This window comes from Ovis aries, chromosome 19, assembly GCF_016772045.2.
Source record: "Ovis aries strain OAR_USU_Benz2616 breed Rambouillet chromosome 19, ARS-UI_Ramb_v3.0, whole genome shotgun sequence".
Taxonomy (NCBI): domain Eukaryota; kingdom Metazoa; phylum Chordata; class Mammalia; order Artiodactyla; family Bovidae; genus Ovis; species Ovis aries.
The window spans coordinates 12965890-12987838 of record NC_056072.1 but is presented as its reverse complement, the minus strand read 5'-3'; the positions used below and the strand labels follow the sequence as shown (position 1 = coordinate 12987838).

The following is a 21949-nucleotide window of genomic DNA, read 5'->3' as shown; positions in this document are numbered from 1 at the left end:
CCCAGCCATGTTGTCATGCCGAGCAGTGACCGGCAAAAGGAAAGGGCAAGAACAAAGAACAGTCTGATCTGTGATGACCTTTTCAAATTATATGTTGATCCCTTAAGCTACACTGTTCCTTCTTAATGGTGGAAGTCAAGAAAATTTGACAGAAGGAACTGCAAGACTAGTTTCTCCTTTACATTTTGCTCTTTGGCCTTGTGCAAAGTGCTGACGTCTTAATCTTTTTGAATTTTGGTTTCCTCTAGATGTATGCCCAAGAGTGGGATTGTTGGATCATATGGCAGTTCTAGATTCAGTTTTTTAGGGAAGCTCTATAGTGTTCTCCACTGTGGCTATAACCGTTTACATTCCCACCACCTTTTCTCCACACCCTCTCCAGCATTTATCGTTTGTAGACTTTGATGGTGGCCGCTCTGACTAGTATGAATTGATACCTCATTGTAATTTTGATTTGCATTTCTCTAATAATTAGTGATATTGAGCATCTTTTCATGTGCTTTTTTTTTTTTTTTTTTTGGTCATCTGTATGTCATCTTTGGAGAAAAACCTATTTAGATCTTCAGCCCATTTTTGACTAGGCTGGTTTTCTGTTTATATTGAGCTGCATAAGCTGCTTATATATTTTGAAGATTAATCCCTTGTCAGTTGCTTCACTTACAAATATTTTCTCCCATTCTGTGAGTTGTCTTTTCAGTTTATTATTTTCTTTGCTGTGCAAAAGTTTTTTGAGTTTAATGAGGTCCTGTTTGTTTATTCTTGTTTTTATTCATTACCCGGGCAGGTAGGCCCAAACAGATGCTGCAGTTTGTTGGTGTTCTGCCTGTATTCCTCTAAGAGTTTTATAGATTCTAGCCTTACGTTTAAATCTTTAGCCCATTTTGAGTTTATTTCTGTGTCTGATGTTAGAGAACGTTCTAATTTCATTCTTTTACATGTACCTGTTCAGTTTTCCCGGCACCATTTATTGAAGAGAGTGTCTTTTCTCCACTGTATATTCTTGCCCCCTTTGTTGTAGATTAACTGACCATAGGTACATTGGTTTTAGTTCTGGGCTTTGTATCCTGTTCCACTGATGTATATTTCTGTTTCTGCGCCAGTACCATAGTGTTTCGATGATTGGAGTTTTGCAGTATATCCTAAAGTCAGGGGCCCTGATTCCTACAACTGATTCCTGATTCTTTCTCAGGATTGCTTTGGCTATTCAGGGTCTTTTGTGTTTCCATACAAATTTAAAAATTTTTTTGTACTAGTTCTGTGAAAAATGCCATTCATAATTTAATAGGAATTACAAAGAATCTGTAGGTTTCCTTGGGTAGTATAGTCATTTTGACAGTCGTGATTCTTCTAATCCAAGAACGTGGTATATCTTTCCCTCTGTGTCATCTTCAATTTCTTTCATCCGTGTCTTACAATTTTCAGAGGACAAGTCCACTGTCTCCTTAGGTAGGTGTATTCCTAGGTATTCTTTTTCTAGGTGATGATAAATGTGATTGCTTCCTTAATTCCTCTTTCTGGTCTTTTGTTGTTATTGTATAGAAATGCAAGAGATTTTTGTGTATTAGTTTTGTATCCTGCAACTTAACTGAATTCACTGATGAGCTCTAGTAGTTTTCTGGTAGCCTCTTTTGGATTTTCAATGTATAATATCATGTCATCTGGCTTATTTTAAATGATGATGAGTTGCATTTAAGCAATGCAGTGAGTTTAAATATTCCTGTGAAACTAATTATGGAGGGGAGGGAAGGTGTAGATCTCCTGACATTTAACTGAATATTTAACTACACTGGAAAACAAAACCTAAACAAGAGACACACTGCCACGATTGAGGAAACAGGATGAGACTGCCAGTGTTCATTTGCTGTGTTGCTTTACATAACATGCTTAACTCCTGGAGACTTAATGCTTTGTTGATAAAACAAGCAGGTTATACTTGAATTCAGGACTGATTTTTAAGTTTCACTTTAGCTCTAAAATTCCATCATCTATCTTGGGATATTCTTTCTCAATTTCAAAGTTTGATACTGTCAGTTCTAGGACAGGGTTCCCATAGTTAAAGGGCAGGCATGAAGAACAGATCAAGTTTTTCTGACCAGAGGCATCCTCCGCCATTCTCAATAACAACAGCAGTTCAGCAGAATCTCCTCTGTGTCGGGTGATACTGTGAGCACATCAGCAGCACTACAGCCTTTCATGGCAGATTAGAGCAGAGTGAAGGGGCTCAGGGGTGGGGACTGGCCTGTGTGATTCACGAAGCAGCAGCCTGGGAGGGAGGCCCGCCATACTATGGGTCTGTGACACGCAAGACTTTGGAAACCACTTCCATGGCAGAAACATGCCTCCAGGAGAAAGCAAACACTCTGAGTGGTTGCACCTAAGGCCAGTTAGTCCTGCTAGGGTGGCTGTGTATATTCAGAACTTCCACCTCTATTTAAAAGTTTCCCCTTTGTGTTTATTCTGTCAAAGCAGAAAAGTGTGACTTTCGCAAAACTCACTCATCTGCCCACTGGCCCGTTTTCTACTTCATACAGAAATGCTTTGTTTCTATAATCAGAAAGAAACCAGAAAGCCTGCGGGGAAACAGAAATACACAGAACCACCATCCCAAAGAAAAGGCATCAGAGTTTCTGAGTCTAAAGAAAAAACAAAACAAAACCATCCTGTCAGCCGAGAGTCTTCTCTGGCACAGCAGGTCAACACACAAGTGAATGTACAAATGGAGAGAGACATCAAAGTTCTAAATAATTAAGCATTAGCTACAAAACAAACACAAGCATTTCTATTCTGCCTGTAGAAAATCATCTAATAGCAAAACAAGGGGAAAGTCTCTTGCTTTAGGAAAAGCTAAACCATAAAAACCATTTGAAATTACTAAATAGATATGAATGTTTAAAGAGAACTTTATTTAATTGATGAACCAGATACACCAGCCTAGAATAAGGCACGGACAGACCTCACCCTGAGTTCTCATGAGTCTTTACCATGCTCCCCGGGGCTGTCCACGGGGCTTCCCATCTGCTAGTTCATTTCACCTCCCCACATTCCAGGCAATGGCACCCCACTCCAGTGCTCTTGCCTGGAAAATCCCATGGACGGAGGAGCCTGGTGGGCTGCAGCCATGGGGTCGCTAAGAGTCAGACACAACTGAGCGACTTCACTTTCACTCTTCACTGTCATGCACTGGAGAAGGAAATGGCAACCCACTCCAGTGTTCTTGCCTGGAGAATCCCAGGGACGGGGGAGCCTGATGGGCTGCCATCTATGGGGTCACACAGAGTCAGACACAACTGAAGCGACTTAGCAGCAGCAGCAGCATTCCAGGCAGATATGGGCTTCCCTTGTGGCTCAGCTGGTAAAGAATACACCTGCCAACTAAGAAGACTTGGGTTCGATCCCTGGGTCAGGAAGAGGAAGAAGAAGAGAAAGCCCAGGACCTGCAGAGACGGGACTCAAAGATGTAGCGCAGGGAGGCAGACAGCCCACAGCCACGGGAGGGCATCTGGCAGGAGCGCCCAGGTAGGCTCCAGCTCTGGGGAGGAGGGCAGTGGGGCAGGGGAACATGCAGGTAGGCTCTGGGAGGCAACACAAAGCCAAGTCCCTCCAACTAGGCCACCTTGGGGAGTGAGGAAGCCCAGGCTCCGGGCATGTGCATACCTGACATGGAATGGGGCAAAATCACAGCCCAGGCTGTGCAGGGAATGGACCCTGGTGGGTGTGAGGTGCTTAGCCAGGAAGATGGAAAAGGTAAGCTGAGCAGGGCAAGGTGGGAGCTGACTATGGATAACTGTCACAGATACGGGGGCTGACCACACACACAGGAACTTTGGGGGCAACCTGACGGAGGCCAGCGATACATCATTCTAGTATTAACTCCAGAAGTGGCTGGAATCACAGATCACGCCACCTCCTAAGATCACCACACCTGGAAACCCAGGATCCGGCTAGATATATAGGAACCAGGTACTCTGAGTAGCCTCAGGCCTAGGGGATAAGAATCAGTCAGAGAAGGAGGCTTGGGTCCTAGGTCCCCACACACGCATAGCTGATGCACGATAGGAGCCCATGAGTCAGGCCAGCAGGGGGTGAACTGCAGGACTTCCTCTGAGGCCCAGCTCCTCTGGGAATTTAAGGCATCAGTCAGATATCCAGCAAAGGGATCTCAAGGCTGGAGCAGAAATCTCCCATCTCAAAGAAGGCACTCATTAAGAGTTATTCTGAGAGAGAGAGTGGTTCACAAATTTCCTTCACAATGATATCAGCTTAGAAACTGGTCCAGGAGATGGGCCTACTTTCTTTTTTCCCTCTATCTTCACTGACATTTATTTTTTGGAAGTATAGTTGATTTACAATGTTGTGTTAATTTCTGCTGAACAGTAAAGTGATTCGAATACACACACACACACACACACACACACACACACACAGAGGCATATACATATATACTCTTTTTTAATACTCGTTTCCACTATAGTTTATCACAGGATATTGAATATGGTTCCCTGTGCTATACAGGAGGACCTTGCTGTTTATCCATTCTATATATAATAGTTTGCGTCTGCTAACCCCAACCTCCCAATCCCTTGACAACCACAAATCTGCTCTCTCTATCCAGGAGTGTTTCTGTTCTGTGGGTAAGCTCATTTGTGTCATATTTTAGATTCCACATGTAAGCGGTATCATATGATACCTGTGTTTTCCTGCGTCTTACTTCGCTTAATATGATGATCATTCCATTGTAGACTCGTATCACATCTCCTTTATCTGTTCATATGCTGATGGACATTTAGGTGGCTTCCGTGTCTTGGCTATTGTGAATAGTGCTGCCATGAATATAGGGGGGTGCATGTATCTCTTTGAATTACAGTTTCGTCTGGGTATACGCCCAGGAGTGGGGTTGCTGGATCATACGGTAATTCTACTTTCAGTTTTCTGAGGAACCTCCATACTGTTTTCCATAGTAGCTGCACCAACCTAACATTGCTCCCAACAGTACAGGAGGATTTGTATATAGCATATTTTCTTCAGGGGCTGAGTAAGGAGATGAAGGCGAGGGACAAGGCCCCCAAGGCAGGGGCCTGTTTTCAGGAACTGTAGAAGGTCAGGGGTTCAAGGATGCTGTCATTCCAAGAGCACAGGGTGAAGGTGAAACCCTGATTCCCATACAGCCCATTTGTGTTCACCAACTCTGCATTTCAGGCCATTTCTGGCTAACTGTTTGTGGCTATGCCTGAATTCCCGCGGCTGAAGGAAGCTGCCTTCACAATAGCTGCGGACACATTCCTTCTTACTCGCTTCCAAGTCCTGAATTCTGTGCACACCAAATGCCAGACAAATGCTTTCTGGAGCCAGAGATCTGAGGAATGAAAGTCCAGCCAGGAATTCGCACCACAAAAGCTTTATCAGAGCCCAGCAGCGTTGAGCCTCTAACGTTGGGAGTGGAAAAGTAAATAATAGCAGGAACTTTGAGCTACAAAAGCAGTCTAGAATATTGTTATTAAAGAACATGGGATTATAGGGAGGAAGTATCCAGAACTGACAGATTAGTAACTGTACATCTTGAAGGGTGACAAATTAAAAAGAGCATCAGTATGATTCTTTTTCTATGTTATAAGCACATCTGCAGCATCTAGCGAATTTAAGATCCTTGAACTCTCTTGGCCATTCTTAAAAGCAGGCCCCCACAGGCAAATATGTGATAACTTACGGTTTTATGGTGCCAGAGACATTATATGAATCATGAATATGAGGCTGTCCTAAGGCCACTTCATTATTTCAAAAGTCTTGACATAGACTTACTTCGTCAACCATTAATTCCAAAGAAATATCAAAGGATTTATTCTCTCCTGAGATGTGCAAACTCTCCGTGGTGAGTATGGCATGATCATAATGTGCTGTCCTTTCAAACTGCACAATAAAGCCAATACCAGGCAATCATTCTGAGATCACCTTCACATGGCAGATATGACAGTTCTCCACAGCAAAGGCCAGTGCACAGTGAGGTAGTGAAGACTTCCACTGGACCTTTCAGATACCTATAAGCCTCGTATAGAGAAGGACTAGCCTTAAACAAAATCGGGGAAGAAAGCTTACTTTCTACTCCTATAAATTCCAAATTGCTTAACACAGCATTCCCAAACTGGTGTTGGCCAATAAAAATACAATGTGAGCTCTGTCTCTCTCTCTCTCTCTCTCTCTCTCTCTCTCATATAATATATATATATGGTCTTCTAGTAGTCATAGTTTTAAAAGTAGAAAAGAAACAGGTGAACTTAATTTTATTATACATCTGACTTGGGCTGCAAAATCACTGCAGATGGTGACTGCAGCCATGAAATTAAAAGGCGCTTGCTCCTTGGAAGGAAAGCTATGATAAACCTAGACAACATATTCGGAGAAGGCAATGGTACCCCACTCCAGTACTCTTGCCTGGAAAATCCCATGGATGGAGGAGCCTGGTGGGCTGCAGTCCACAAGGTTGCTAAGAGTCAGACATGACTTAGCAACTTCACTTTCACTTTTCACTTTCATGCATTGGAGAAGGAAATGGCAACCCACTCCAGTGTTCTTGACTGGAGAATCCCATGGACAGAGGAGCCTGGTGGGCTGCCATGTATGGGGTTGCATAGAGTCGAACACAACTGAAGCGACTTAGCAGCAGCAGCAGATAACATATTAAAGAGGAGAGACAAAAACTTTAAAGTTTGGGGAAAAAAAAAGGCAGCGACATCACTTTGCTAACAAAGGTCCATATAATCAAAGCTATGGTTTTTCCAGTAGTCATGTACTGATGCAAGAGCTAGACCATAAAGTAGGCTGAGTGCTGAAGAACCGATGCTTTCAAACTGTGGTGCTGGAGAAAACTCTTGAGAGTCCCTTGGACAGCCAGGAGATCAAACCAGACAATCTTAAAGGAAATCAATCCTGAATATTCATTGGAAGGACTGATGCTGAAGCTCCAATACTTTGGCTACCTGATGCAAAGAGCTGACTCATTGGAAAAGACCCTGATGCTAGGAAAGAGCGAAAGCAAAAGGAGAAGAGAGTGGCAGAGAACGACATGGTTGGATAACATCACTGATTCAATGGACCTGAATTTGAGCAAACTGCAATAGACAGGGAAGCCTGGCATACTGCAGTCCATGGGGTTGCAAAGAGTCGGACATGACTTAATGACTGAGTAACAACAAAACATTTTACTTAAAATGTAATTTTAGTTTCATTTCAATGTGTTTTCAATATAAAATTATTAATGAGACAGTTTACATTCTTTTTCAAACTAGAGCTTTGAAATCCAGAGTGTCTTTCACATCTAGACTATACTTAACATTTGGATAAGCCAAAACATTAAGTGGCTAGTAACTAGTGTAATGCCCCAGCTACACTTCCCCATATCCTGACTTAAACCCTACTAGGTTCCCATCCCTGGGAATGTTACCCCAGGTTCTAGGAAGTACAGGTACCAGATTTTCTAAGGCAGCCCTAATCTCACCCCTTCTGTCCCCGTAGCGCCTGGGTCACCTTCTTTTCAGTACCAAGGCAGTGTGCTGTCCTAGTTCTGGGGAGGCACTGTCTAGGTTTGATTCTACCTTTCACTGTGTACAACCTGGGCCAGCTTTTAATTTCTTTTTAGACACTCATTTTGGAAATGGGTAGACGTAGTGCTTCTCCCAGAGTTTGCTGGGAGTGAGAAGAGGTCATATTCCTGGAACACCACACACTATTCCACATGATTAGCTGTGGTGCAGAAAGAACTGTTGGCAAAGCAGTCACTTCGCCCACTGCCCCCCACCACAGCTCCTGATTGGGTTGAGGAAATATGTCATTTTTTCCATCCTGATGGCATCCCTGGCAAAGGGAATAGGCTCAGATGGCAAAGAATCTGCTGCAATGCGGGAGACCTGGGTCAGGAAGATCCCCTGGAGGGGGGTCTGGCAACCCACTCCAGTATCCTTGCCTGGAGAACCCCATGGACAGAGGAGCCTGGAGGGCTACAGTCCGTGGGGTCGCAGAGAGTCAGACATGACAGAGTGAGTAACACACAGGATGCTCCCTGCTGCCCAGACCTTTGTCTCAATCCACTTTAAAAATCCTGTCTGTCTGCCAGGATCAAATCAAATGCACCTCTCCTTCAGGACGCCCTTCCTTTCTCCTACCCCCACCTCCAAGATGAAAGTATTCCCATGGGTCTGTTTTTCTCAGTCTGCCTAGCATCCTAATTATTCATATCAGACTTAGTTCACCTTCTGGACTTTTCCTCAGGGGTTAAGGCACTTACTAATTTTGTGAACCTTTCTCTCCCTCCCCTCCCCTTTCATCCCCCTCACATTTCCCCAGGAGGCTTCTGACATTCAGTATATGATTTTGAAGCAAATGAATGGATATCCAATAGCTTTGATTTAATACATGTGACCTTTTCATTATTAAAAGTATCATTGCTAAGTAAAAAGGCGATTTAAAAAATCTGTGCAGTCCCTTATAGCTTTGAGATTGATACTCTTTACTCTACTCATGTCCCACTCCTGAGGTCCCCACACCTGCCCTCCACAAGCCTTCAAGACCGCTCCCGGTGTCTCTGAGGTGCTGGGCCTTCCCCGTCAAAAGGTGACTCAAACAGAGCTGTGTCTGACCTTCCACTCCACCACAGAGTGCTTTCGGCTCTGTCATTTCGGAGCCCTGCCAGGTGACTGGCCAGTCAACCTGATCCGGCAGTGCAGAGGAAGGAATCCTGCCTTGCAGCAGCCCCTCTCTGAGACAGCAGATGCATCACCTGGACAGGTGACTGCCACAGCATTCCTGCAGCATCTCAGGGGCTACACGGGGCAGTGAGGAAGTGCAGGACAGATGCACTCTGGGAATGCAGAGTTATTTCATAAACCACGGGGCCTGTGCATTCCAACTGAGCGAAGACGAGGCAGTCTGACCTCCAGCTTCAAAGAAGGACATGACCAGGAGTGTTTGTTAATTCATTCCATAAATTTAAATGTCCAGACTAGGGACCCTGAGAGCGAGGGGGGTTTACTTTTTGAAAATGAAACTTCTTGAAAAATTAAATTCGTGTGATAAAATTTTAATTTGTTTAAAATGAATTTTGAATGAAGAAAGATCACTAACTCATTTCATTAAAAGCTCTGTGTTCTTTCTATTGAATAAAATCGTAATTGAACCTTAAAGGGGTTTCTGTATAACAGACTAGAAACACAAAGCTTTTCTAATTGAGGGAGATGCTCTGCTTTCCTGCAGTGGGCCTTCCACACGCCCTGGCAGCTTTTAGCTGCTTTCTCACAACACTTAGATCTGACTCTTGGGGGATGGATGATTGCCCTCACACCCTGTCACTGAGGTGCAGGGAGGGTGCAGGCTGTGTCAGCAAGTGAGTGACAGAAACAGGTCTCCGAGTGCATCAATCCTCTTCTTAACACAGGCCAAAGGAGGAGGAGTTTACATACCGTAGCTGCTGGGCTGCAGGCACTGAGCCTCTCAGAGAAAGACTGGACGGGAAGTGCCCTGCCACTCACGCTCCATCCTCCCCTCCCTTCCTTCCCCCGGCCTGGCCTTGCCTGAGCCCGGCAGTCCTTGGCAGGCAGAAGCACACTCTCAGTTCAGCAAACCCTGACAATTAACGGCCAGTCGCATTACGGGAAACCATTTCATCAAATCTAACCCCTGCTTCCCCACAGACCAAGTCCATTAGAGCAGCAGCAGATCCTTGGAAGTTATCCAGATGCTAACTAGCTTCTGGCCAGCACATTTTAAGTGAGAAATTTTAAACGCTGTGGCTATCTCATAAACATCTCAGTCTGAACACCAGAGTGCCATGCAATTAACACTCATTTTTAAAGCCACTTTGTAAACATGCCTGACAATATAAAATCACAGAATATAAATTATGATCCTACTGTAAGTCAGGAGATTCCACAGGTGTCTTATACTAATGAGATGGCAGAAGACCAGGAGCTGAGGGTCCAGGCCAGGATCTACCCATTAACAGCGTGTTCACCTCACGGGCCTCCTTCTACAGCTGTAAAGTCTCAAGGGTCGGGGCATAAAGTCAAGGTCCCTTTCAGCTCCCAGAAACTGTATTAGTCAAAGTCATACTAGGCTATGCGGCTATAACAAATAAACCCCAAGGCCTCAGTGACTTATCTCACCAAAAGTTTCTTTGCAGCACAAAGTTCCCTGCTGGTCATCAGAAACTCCCCTCCACCCAGTGTTTTGGAGGTCAGGCTCCCTCCAGCTAACAATGAGGTAAACAGTGGTAGGAGGACCTTTAAGGTCCACGTCTGTGTGACCCCAGAGCATGCTCTGGGTACACGCTGCACACAGGGAGTGCCCTTTATGTCTGCACCTCCCCAGGCTCCTCTGTGGCCCTGACCAGCAAGGAAGTTGCTGTGGCCAGTGAGTTCCAGATGGCAGACTTAACACATGGTGGTCTTTCCGCCTTCCCAAGACTTATTTAAAATGACAGCAAGGAAATACAAATGTAATTGATTCATAAAAGTAAACAGAAAAGGAGGAGACCAATCAGCCACCTACAGATTTCAGTGAAGTTCTGAAAGAGGAAGCAGCGAACACCATTTTCAATCATAATGACTATTGATTTTCAACAGTAATGTCAACCTCTGAATAAAACAAGAAAGGCTCAAATTGATGTTTGCAGAACAGCACCTGAATGGCCTCAACCTTGAATACATAAGAATAAAGGTACCGCGTGGACAGATGTGAGATGAAGAAAGTGGAAGGGGTGGTTGACAGAGGTAGGAACATCATATGAATACTCGTGCTGCCAGACCAAGGAAGGAGGGTGAACACGCATGGAACAAGACAGGGTTTCTGTGTACTATTTGTTTGAAAGATGACCAATAGAAAACCAAACCACAGATAACAAGCAAGAAACCAAAGGTAAAGTACTCTAAGTAAGTAAGCAAAGTCCCCACTATTCAGAGCAGAGAAATGAAAGACTACCTAAAATTGATACATCAAAAAATAGCAACATACCCACATGTTTTAACTTTACAGATTTAAATTTAAGGCCTTACAGGATTAAGGACAAAACTGATTAAACACGGAGCAGAGGACTGGCGCTTTTCATCTCAAAGTGTTCTTTCCCATTTTGGTTTTTACTATTTGCATGAAATCATCTGACGAAAGACAAGGAATAAAATGAATCAAGTATAGTGTGTGTTTTTGACACATTTACCTGATTCATCTAGACCCCAAGCACCTGGAGGAAGGAGCAGGGTCAACCTGTCTTTTGTTCCCTCATGTGCTCTATCCATAGCTTTAATACTATGGTGTGTCCTGGAAAAGGAAATCAACACTGTATTCAAGTTGTACGTAAGTGCCCTGTCCCCTGTCTGCTGCTGCACGTCCGCAGTTCTCAGGCCTGCCCAGTCCTCTGTCTTCCCCCAAATTGTCCTACTATACATACAGTCTTTAATGGGTTTAAACGTTCGATACACCACATCCCCAGTGCTTCAAGCATATGGTTTCAGTGATACAGGGCCCACGGAGTCACGTTATATAGGAAGACCCCTGACTGTGTATATACGCAGGAGCTGATACACCCACTGGTGGTGTGACTGCTCATTAGAGGGTATGGTGGAGAGTGGGAGACGGGAGTCTCCTATCTGCACCGAAGAACAGTTTTGAAAAGGCTTGATCCAATCTATATAATTCAGAGAAAGTGGGAAACAGACTCCTGGCTCTATCCCAGATAACTGTGTGATTCTGAGGAAGCTCTGTAACCTCTCTGTGCTTTGGTGCCTTCATGTACATGGGGACCCTCCTCACGGGAACTTCTATGAGGAATCAATAATAACGAAACAATGATGGATAATAATAAAGGAAACTGCAGTGCGCCCAGACTGCCCCATTCCTTCCAGCTATCTTTCCCTGAGCGTATTTCAGTGACCTAATGGTGTTGAACTCTTCAGCCCTGCCTGCTCTGTCTCACCATCTTGTGTTCTGAGGGCATTTAATTCACACTTTCACCACCTATATATTCACCACACTTTATGTCAGCACTGAAGAACAGATCATTAGAAACACTGTGTGGCCTCTACCCCTGAGACCTACCCTCACAAAAAGCTAACCAGAGAAACTGGGTAAGTAAAGAACAGCTGTCCACGAGAAAAGAAACACAATTCAATTTGAAACCTTAGAAGAAAAATATTCTATTCTGAATGCTATGCTCATTGCCGCAAAAATGAAAGATTTCAAAAACACCTTCTGTATCATAGCTTCCAAGACTCTTCCACGTCTCCTAAACCCAGGCAATGCAGAGAGGCAAGGAAAGGCTTGCCCACTGCAGTGCTTCTGAGCCTGGATTTCCCACGTGTGGTTCAAACTCAGGATACTGCTTGGACTTTGTTCCACCACTGCTCTCTCCCCGGCTCCCTCCCTTCCAGCTTCTCTGGAAACACAAAGGCGCATTCCGGAATCAGAAGCTGACGTCTGTTGTTGCCTCCCCCTGTTTGATGTCACCCCAGAGAGCAGCCCAGCTCCCTCCCTCGCCCCCTTCAAGACCACAGAGGTCTTCCCTGAGCAGCCCATGCACAGAGAGGCCCCTGCCCATCCCCGGCCAGTCTCTGCCCCCATTTCTCCGCTTCATTCTTTTTCGTGGCTCTTATCACCTAATACATACAAGTATATTTTTATTTATTCACATCTTCTCTCTCTGCCCTCCCTCTAGGGCAGCACTAGCCAATTGAAATATAATGTGAGACATGTTTAATTTCAAATTTTCTAGTACCCAAACTAAAAAAGAAGTAAACATAAGCAGGGAAAATTAATTTTAATGTTTCTTCTTTAACCTCATGTATCCAAAATTTGGTGTTTCAAAATGTAGTCAATATGAAAATTATTAATGAGATAGCTTACATTTTTTTGGTACTAAAATTTGGAGATCTGGTGTGTATGTTACAGTTATAGTGCATGTCAATTCAGACTCGCCCCATTATAAGTGCACAAAGCCATATGTGGTTGATGGCTATAGTATGGGTAGTATACTCTGAAATATAAACTCCATGGGGTGAAGGCTTGTTTGGGTCACTATTAATGTACCCAACAGCTAGAACAGTGCCTGGCACATGGGATTTTTTAAGTATAGTTGATTTATAATGTTGCATTAATTTCTGCTGCATAGCAAAGTGACTCAGTTATACACACACACACACACACACATACATCTTCCTTTTTAAGTATTCTTTTCCATTATGGTTTATCATAGTATATTGAATATAATTCTCTGTGCTATATAGTAGGACCTTGTTTATCCATTCCACATACAAGAGTTTATACCTGCTAACCCCAACCTCCCATCCCACCCAACTCCCCTCCCCCTCGGGCAACCACAAGTCTGTTCTTGTGAAAGTTTGAGAGTCTGTTTCTGTTTTGTAGACAGGCTCATTTGTCTCATATTTTTGATTCCACATACAAGTGATGTCATATGGTATTTGTCTTTCTGACTTCCTTCAATTAGTATGATAATTTCCAGTTGCATCCATGTGGTTGCAAATGGCATTCTTTCATTTTTTAAAATATTACATTATATATATGTACCACATTGCATTTATCCACTCATCTGTCAATAGAGATTCCACTTGTTTGCATATTTTGGCTATTTTGAATAGTATTGCTAGGAACACAGAGGTGCTTGTATCATTTTGGATTGAGTTTTGTCTGGATATATTCCAGGAGTGGGATTGCTGGACATACGGTAATTCTATTCTTAGTTTTCTGAGAATACTACTCTCCACAGTGGCTTGAGCAACTTACATTCCCCAACAGTGCAAGAGAGGTCCCTTTCTTCCACATCCTCTCCAGCATTTGTTATCTGTAGACTTTCTAGTGATGGTCATTCTGACGAGTGTGAGGTGATACACACTGTAGTTTTGATTTGCATTTCTCTAATAATTAGCAGTGTTGAGCATCTTTTCAAGTGCCTATTGGCCATTTATATTATTTCTTTGGAGAAATGTCTATTAATGCCTTCTGCTCATTTTTCAATTGAGTTGTTTTTTTTTGTTGTTGTTGTTGAGTTGTATGAGCTATTTGTATATTTTGGAAGTATACACCTGTCAGTCACATCACTGGCAAATATTTTCTCCTATTCTGTAGGTTGTCTTCATTTTGTTTATGGTTTCCTTTGCTGTGGAAAAGCTTGTAAGTTTGGTTAGGTCCCATTTGTTTATTTGTGTTTTTATTTCTATTGCCTTGGGAGACTGACCTAAGAAAACAGTGGTATGATTTATGTCAGAGAATGTTTTGCATATGATCTCTTCTAGGAATCTTATGTACCATATCTTATATTTAAGTCTTTAAGTCACTTTGAATTTATTTTGTGTATAGTGTGAGGGTATGTTCTAATTTCAGTTTATATGTGGCTACCCAACTTTCCCAACTCTACTTGCTGAAGAGACTGTCTTTTTCCCATTGTATATTCTTGCTTCCTTTGTTAAAGATTAGTTAACCAGAGGTCTGTGGGTTTATTTCTTGGCTCTCTAGTCTCAGAATTCCATTGATTCATAGTCTGTTTCTGTGGCACATGGGTTTTAAATCAACTGACTATTTAACATATTTCTTGTCTTCCGTCTAACAAGCACCTATTGAATAGATACAATATGGGAAAGAAAACATGGTAGAAATAAAGTTACTTGCACGAGGGTGCTTACAAGAAATGGGGGTTACTCTTCTACAGAAACAGAAAGACTGAGAAACTCCAAGGGCAAAAGGAAACAACCCACGTCAATTTAAAGCAGAGTGGGAAAGGGCATGATTCGAACTGTAATGGGGCACCAGCCTGGAGAAGTAGAGAGAGGATCATAGAGAAAGTTACTGCAAAAACTGGGATGAAGAGTCGTGAAAGCTGGATTGGAAAGGGGTCGGGAGAAATGCTGAGGAGGCAGAAATAACAAGGTCTGGCCCCAGCCTGCATGAGAACCAAGTTAGGGAGGAATTATAAAGACAGGTTTTGGGCTCAATGGCCAAGGAAGGAGATAGTACCGTGACAAACCTGTGAGATCCTGAGAGATAAGGGGTTTGTGGGGCTCTACCTGGTGGGCCAGTATTGAAGATTTCACCTTCTAATGCAGGGCATACGAGTGTGATCCCTGGTTGGGGAACTAAGATCCCACATGCCTTGCAGCCAAAAAAAAAAAAAACAACCCAAAACATAAAACAGAAATAATATTGTAATAAATTCAATAAAAACTTTAAAAAAATGATCCACATCAAAAAAAAAAAAAAGAAACCTTAAAAAAATTCAAACATAAAAACAGGTTTATGGAGGACAGGAGCTCATGAGGGCTTGCCATCAGGTTCTAACACACAAACTCCAGCACATGACCGCATTTCCATCACTCTGACTTCTTCCAAATTTAGGCAGCACAGTACTTCCAAGAACATCCCACGAGAAAATATCAACTGCAGAGGAGTCAGAGGACCCCCTCTCTGGGTGTCAGTTTTCCCTTCTATAAAATGAGGGGGCAAGGGTGAGCCAGGTATTCCCATCCCAGTGTGGAGATCACTCTCCTTGAACCAGGTCTTCAGAGCTTTCTTTCTGTGCCATGGTAGCTGAGAGCTCTAACAGAAGAGTGTACAGCTATGAGTCTAATTCTCCCATTTATATAGCACTTTGGTTATTTTTCAAGAGTACCTGGACAAGAAAATAAAAGCCAGGAGCAAGCTCAAAGCAGCTACTGTCATCACAAACTCCACCCATTCTACAGCTAATGTACAGCTAACGTACAGCTAATGTACAGCTAACGTACCAGGTGAACAGCCAGACAACAATGTTGACTGCCAGTGTGAACAGTCACATTTCCGAGCTGACATTGTGATGCTCAGCAGTGAGGCTAGTCAGCCTGACTACAGAGGGAAGGACATTCTTTTTACATGTGTTTACATGATATAAACACTTTGGACACAGGACTGACAGCAAGGAACCTCAGGAAGCCTGTTTCACTTGTCCACACATGGTTCAATGTACCCAGGTGCAAAATAGCATCTCACCTAAGACGCTCTTCCTCTTTTTTTCGGAGATTGAAGTCTCGCTGGACCACCTGGAGAACATGCTCTGTTTCATCGTCGGTCAGACCAGACAGGTCCAGCTTCCTCCCCATGATTTAACACCAAACACAGATGACAAGACAAGACCTGAGAAATCAAAGGAGAGACCACAAATTGAGGGCAAGAAAAAAGTTCTCCATGGATAAAATCAACCAATGTTGTTATTAAACAGAATTCAACAGTGTTTATATAAGGTGGTTTCCTGCTCTGCTCCCATACTCAGCAAATATTTAGAGACAACTTCAGCAAGGCTGCAGAGAAAAAGAGACGGTAACTGATCATCAACACTGTTATTTATCCCAGTTCTTAAATTAGGAAAAAAAAAACGATAAATTATTCTTTTCAATAAAATGAGGTGTACATGAGATCTGCTGTAAATTTCTGCAAAACGCCAAAACACAATATCCAAAACTTCTCAAGTTCTGTGATTTGAAGTCTCAAATTATAAATATTACACATAGTTGCAAGATAAAAATCATACTTTAAAAAATATCCTCTATATCTCCTGAAGCTTTTATCACATGACTAAAATACAAACTAGAAACTGGCAAACTCTCTTCTGGAAAAAAAAAAAAAGTAAAATAATACTTTTAGACATTTTCTTAGCACCAGAAAATATATTTCAAAGAAACACCTCCCCAGAGGTGCATACCTAAAAGTTATGGGAAACCACATTTTAAAAAATAATAATTTTTAGTGAATGGTTGCACCCAATGGTAAAATTAAATAAATAATTCCAGAAAAGTGCCCAGCATTGAAGGGCATCACAAACATAAATTCAAACATTCTCCACAAAAATATCTGTGGAACCAATGCAGCAAGATTTCAAAAGCATTATTCCATACCATAACCAAGTGAGTTTTATCTAAGCAATGTAAGGTGGTTCAGCATTCAAAAATCAATCAGAGTAACCCACTACATTAGTAGAATAAAAGGGAAAAATTACCCGATCATTTCAAAAAATACAGAAGAAGCATTTGACAAACTTCAGTGCCCATTCATGACAGAAACCCTCTGAAAACTAAGACTAGAGAATATTCCCTCCATCATATAAAAGGCATTAAAAAAATAAAAACAACAAAAACCTAGAATTAGCATCAAATTCAGTGATGAAAGACTGGCTGTTTCCCCCTAAGATCAGGAAAAAGGCAAGAATGCCCACTCTTACCACCTCTGCTCAGCACTGAATGTCTTTATTATAAAGCTACATTCATCAAAACTGAGTGGTATTGGTATACACGTAGGTGTAACGGTTGTCTAGTAACAGAGCATCACAGATGAGGTGGCTTAGATAACAGAAATGTATTTTCTCCCAGTCTTAAAGGCTAGAAGTCTGAGATCAGGGTGTTGGCAGGGTTGACTTCTCCTGAAGTCCATCTCCGTGATTTACAGATGGTCATCTTCTGCCTGTTTCTTCCCATGGAGTTCCCTCTGTGCACACCTATGTCTTAATTTTTCCTTCTTATAAGGATTACCAGTTGCATTGGATTAGGGTCCACTCTAATACCATCATTTTAACTTAACTGCCACTTTAGATATTCTGTCTCCAAATACAGTAAAAATCTGAGATGTTCAGGTTAGGACTCACTCCAACATATGAATTTGTCTTGGCTTGCAACTCTTCACCCTTTGCACCCCCTCCCCCAGATACCACGTCCTTCTCACTTGTACATTACAATCACTTCATCCCAACAGCCACAAAAGTCTTAACCTATTCCAGCATCAACTCAAAGTCCAAAATCTCATCTCATTACCCATCTCCATTAGGTATAGGTGATTCATCCTGAGGCAAAAATCCTTCCCCCTTGTGAACCTGTGGAAGCACACAAGTTATCTGCTATCAGAGCAGAGTAGTGGGGCGGGCATTGGAGAAAGAGTCCATTCTAGCGGGGAGAGGCTAGAAAGGAGAAAGAAGGCTTAGATCTCAAGCAAGTCTGAAAGCAGGGCAAATTCCATTAGGTTTTTTTTATTATTATTATTAAGTTATATTTGACATACTATACTATATTAGTTTCAGCTGTACCACACAGTGATTCGATATTTTTATACATTATGAAATAATCACCACAAGAAGTCCGGTTACCATCCAAAGTTGTTACAGTATTATTGACTATATTCCCCATGTGTCCTTTTTTCATGCCTGATCTATTATTTGTTTATTTTTAATATCTTTATCCCTATGTGTACTTTACATTCCCGTGACTTCTTTATTTTATAATTGGAGGTTAAGCCGATTCACCTGTTATCTCCAACCCCTCTCCTTCAGCAACCACCAGTTTGTTCCCTATATTTATGAGTCTCCTTCTGTTTCGTTTGTTTAAGGCTCAAGGATAGCTCTCTTTGGCTGTGTGCTCTATCCTCCGAGTGCAGCAGGGCTGGGGCTCACCCCCTCGGCCCTGGGTGTAGCCGCAGCAGCGTGGCCCACTCTCAGGAACTGAGGAGGGACAGCGCCCTCCCCAGGCCATGGTGGCAGTGACGCCCCTGCAGACCTCTGTTTTGTCTTCAGGATCATTCTTCCCTTTTCCTGATGGATGATGCATGTTGGTAGCCAGATAGCTCTGCTGGCCCATCCTGTAGCCTCTCAGAAGTCCAGCAGCCTTCCCTCAGTTATCCTGTCTCTATTTAGTTTAAGCTGGCAGTGCTTCCTGTTGATGTAAATTCTCCAAAACATTGTCAGCTTCCCATGCAGTTCTCAGGGGGCCAAGCCATCAGACAGGAGGACCCTCTACAGATCTGTCCTGGGTAACAGAGTCTCTGTTTCCGGTTTCTGCTGCCATCATAACTGGATCTGTGAGCCACAGTCTAATCTCATAAGCAAGTGGTTGTCCAGTCACACCCTGCTTGCTCTCTATAGACAGACTTTCTCATTTTTGCAGTATGGGTATACTGAGAATTTTCCAAATCTGCAAGTTCTGGTTCCTTTTGTGGAACAATTCTGTCTTCAATTTACCACTCTCCTCTCACATCTCATTCTAGCAGCAAGCATAAACCAGTCTTTAATACTTATTTTAGAATTCTCAGGTAACTATCCGAGTCCATAGTCACTGACACGTTCTACTTTACATAAAACACTGGAACACTATTAGACAAAATTCTCTGCCACTTTATAACCAAGAATGCCTTTCCTTCAGTTTCCAATTATATATTTCTCATTACTTTCTGAAAGCTCAGCAGACACCGCTAACATTCATATTTCTATCAACTTTTTGTTCATGATGATATATGCGTTCTCTAGTATAAGAGACGCTTTCTCTCCACTTCTCCTCTTTTCTTCCTAAGTCCTCACTATAATCGCCTTTAACATTCATATTTCTACTAACAGCAGGTCAATTGTGAGCTGCTGGGTCAGAGGTTAAAGCGTCTGCCTGCAATGTGGGAGACCCGGGTTTGATCCCTGGGTTGGGAAGATCCCCTGGAGAAGGAAATGGCAAACCACTCCAGTACTCTTGCCTGGAGAATCCCATGGAGGGAAGAGCCTGGTAGGCTACAGTCCATGGGGTCACAAAGAGTCGGACACAGCTGAGCTACTTCACTTTCTTTCTTTCTTTCTTTCTACTAACAGGCTCCTAAGGGAAACCTAGACTTTTTCTAACATGCAGCTCAAAACTCTACCATGCTCTACCCTTATCCAGTTCTGAAGTCACTTCCACATTTTTATACAGAAGAAGAAACAGACATGGCAGATACATATATACAAAGATGCTGATTTCATTGGTGGTTATAGAATTGCAGTTAAAACCATATTTCATACACACCAAAACTGTCTTTATCTAGTGTTGCCAGGAGGTGGGACAATTTTGATACAGTGAGTACAAACTGGTACAGTCTCTTTGTAACACAATTAGGCCTCATTTTCAAAATTGCAGATGCATGTACCTCAGCATTTCTGTAGGTATACTTCTCAGACATCATCTTGCAAATATGCACCAACAGACAGGAATTGGGTTGAATCATATGAAATAAAAGGGAACCTATAAAAACTCCTATTTCACATAGCTCCTCCTAACAGAAGAACATTAGTAACAGTAACATTCAAAAGAGCAAAAAATATAAATATGTAAAACCTGTAAACCACCTCAAACAATCATAAACAGGAAGAAGGATAAACAAATAGTGTAGATGCTTGTTTCATACCAATGGAATACTGCACTGCAGTGAAAACATCCGAAAGGTATATGGGGGCGGGGGAGAAGGGGACGACCAAGGATGAGATGGCTGGATGGCATCACTGACTCGATGGACGCGAGTCTGAGTGAACTCCGGGAGCTGGTGATGGACAGGGAGGCCTGGCGTGCTGCAATTCATGGGGTCGCAAAGAGTCGGACACGACTGAGCAACTGAACTGAACTGAAAGGTATATTCCACATCCATGAATCTCTAATAAAACGTGCTGCTGAGACCGACAAGCCACATGTATACGCACGTACAGCATGCAAACTGTATGACTCATCTTTACATAAAGTTCAAAAGCACAGAAAACCAAGAATACATGTATTTATTTTTAAGAATGAATGTGATAAAACAATACAGAACAAAATGGGCCCTCTGTGAAGGAGAGAGAAGATCTGGCCAGGGATAATCACATGTGGGTGGGAAGAGAGCCTGGAGCACCTGCTGGTCTGAGGAAGTGAATCAGGAATAAAACCCCACCGCTGGGCTGCTCAAGAAAGGGGAGGCTTCTTAGCTGCCATCTTCTAGTCTTCCGATGAGCAGGAAGAAACACATCAGGAAGCACAGGGAAAATGCAGACTGACTTCTCCCTTTAAAACACCTCATTAAAGGTGATAACGGCACTTTGGAGTCTCCCAGAAGGTGATAAGTCTGTCCCCTTCACTTCACCGGCTTTTGGGTTCTGAGAATTCAAAGTGAGATTCTAAGATGCCCAGTTTGGACAAGACAGAAGTGGCAGCTTTGATCATATCAAATCTAAGTGATCAGGACTCAAGAGGCATAAATGGTTTCTGTAGAGAAATAAACAAAGTAGCTGTAAATGGATAAGACAGAGAATAATGAGAAACCCTTTGGGGGAAATAGTAAAAGCGTCTTCCCTTTTTTACAGTAAACACAATTAGATTTCCTGCATCATAGGAGAAAGAACATCAGTAGGGCTGGAAAAGCCTCAGTGTCCATGAGTCAGAGGTCACATAGGTTTGACTCTTTCATTTATAGATGGGAGAGTGTAAGCCCAGAGGGAAATGATTTCTCAGACACAAAACTGGTTCAGATGCTCTGACTTTCAGACCTGGTCCTCCCACTCCTGGATTTCTCTGGTTTATACTCAAATATGAAGGTAGCAGAGAGAATACATTTTAAAAGTTAGTAATGAGAAAATTAATAAACTTCTAAGATTTAATTACATCACCATTTCCCTAACATGTATTTCTCAGGTCACTGTTCCTGTTCTGAGTGTTCTGAGAAAGGAGAGCTCAGAGATGAAATAAAACTAGAGAGGAGTACCTCACACTGTATTGCCCTCTTGGGGAGGCACAGTGCATATAAGCTTATCAGAGCCTCTATGAAGTCTGTCACTGAAAAGCCAGTCCGTGTTTAACTCTGTATTTATCAAATGCATGTGTCTGCAGATATCTCTTTCTTTAATAACAGCTGCCTCTTCACATCCAAAGAAATGAGTATTTGAGAATTATTGCTGTAAGTCCATCCCATGATGACAAACGACAGTAGCTACTGGAATATAATTACTGAATTGATTTAGCTGGGGTTTTTAAAATGCAATTATCATAGGAAAGTACAGAGGTATATGAGCTTTGGAAGAAGCTGAGGACTTAAAAAGGAAAGCAGATGGATACAGTTTTACACATAGAAAACCAAAATAATGGTAGAATTGTCTACACGGTTCCTGAACAGAACAGCTAGAGGGAGG

At 42.6% G+C, this 21949-nt stretch overlaps 1 protein-coding gene across 3 annotated transcripts in view; it reads right to left on the bottom strand.

Annotated features, from left to right (window-relative positions):
- The window catches only part of MYRIP (myosin VIIA and Rab interacting protein), a 218161-nt gene that overhangs the window by 172485 nt on the left and 23727 nt on the right, over positions 1 to 21949 (bottom strand). For all 3 annotated transcript variants that reach the window (XM_027958035.2, XM_042236531.2, XM_060402094.1), the window contains exon 2: positions 16012 to 16155. In XM_027958035.2, the coding sequence (XP_027813836.2) occupies positions 16012 to 16121 (110 nt within the window). In that variant the 5' untranslated portion in view covers positions 16122 to 16155. The remainder of the gene's footprint in view (positions 1 to 16011; positions 16156 to 21949) is intronic.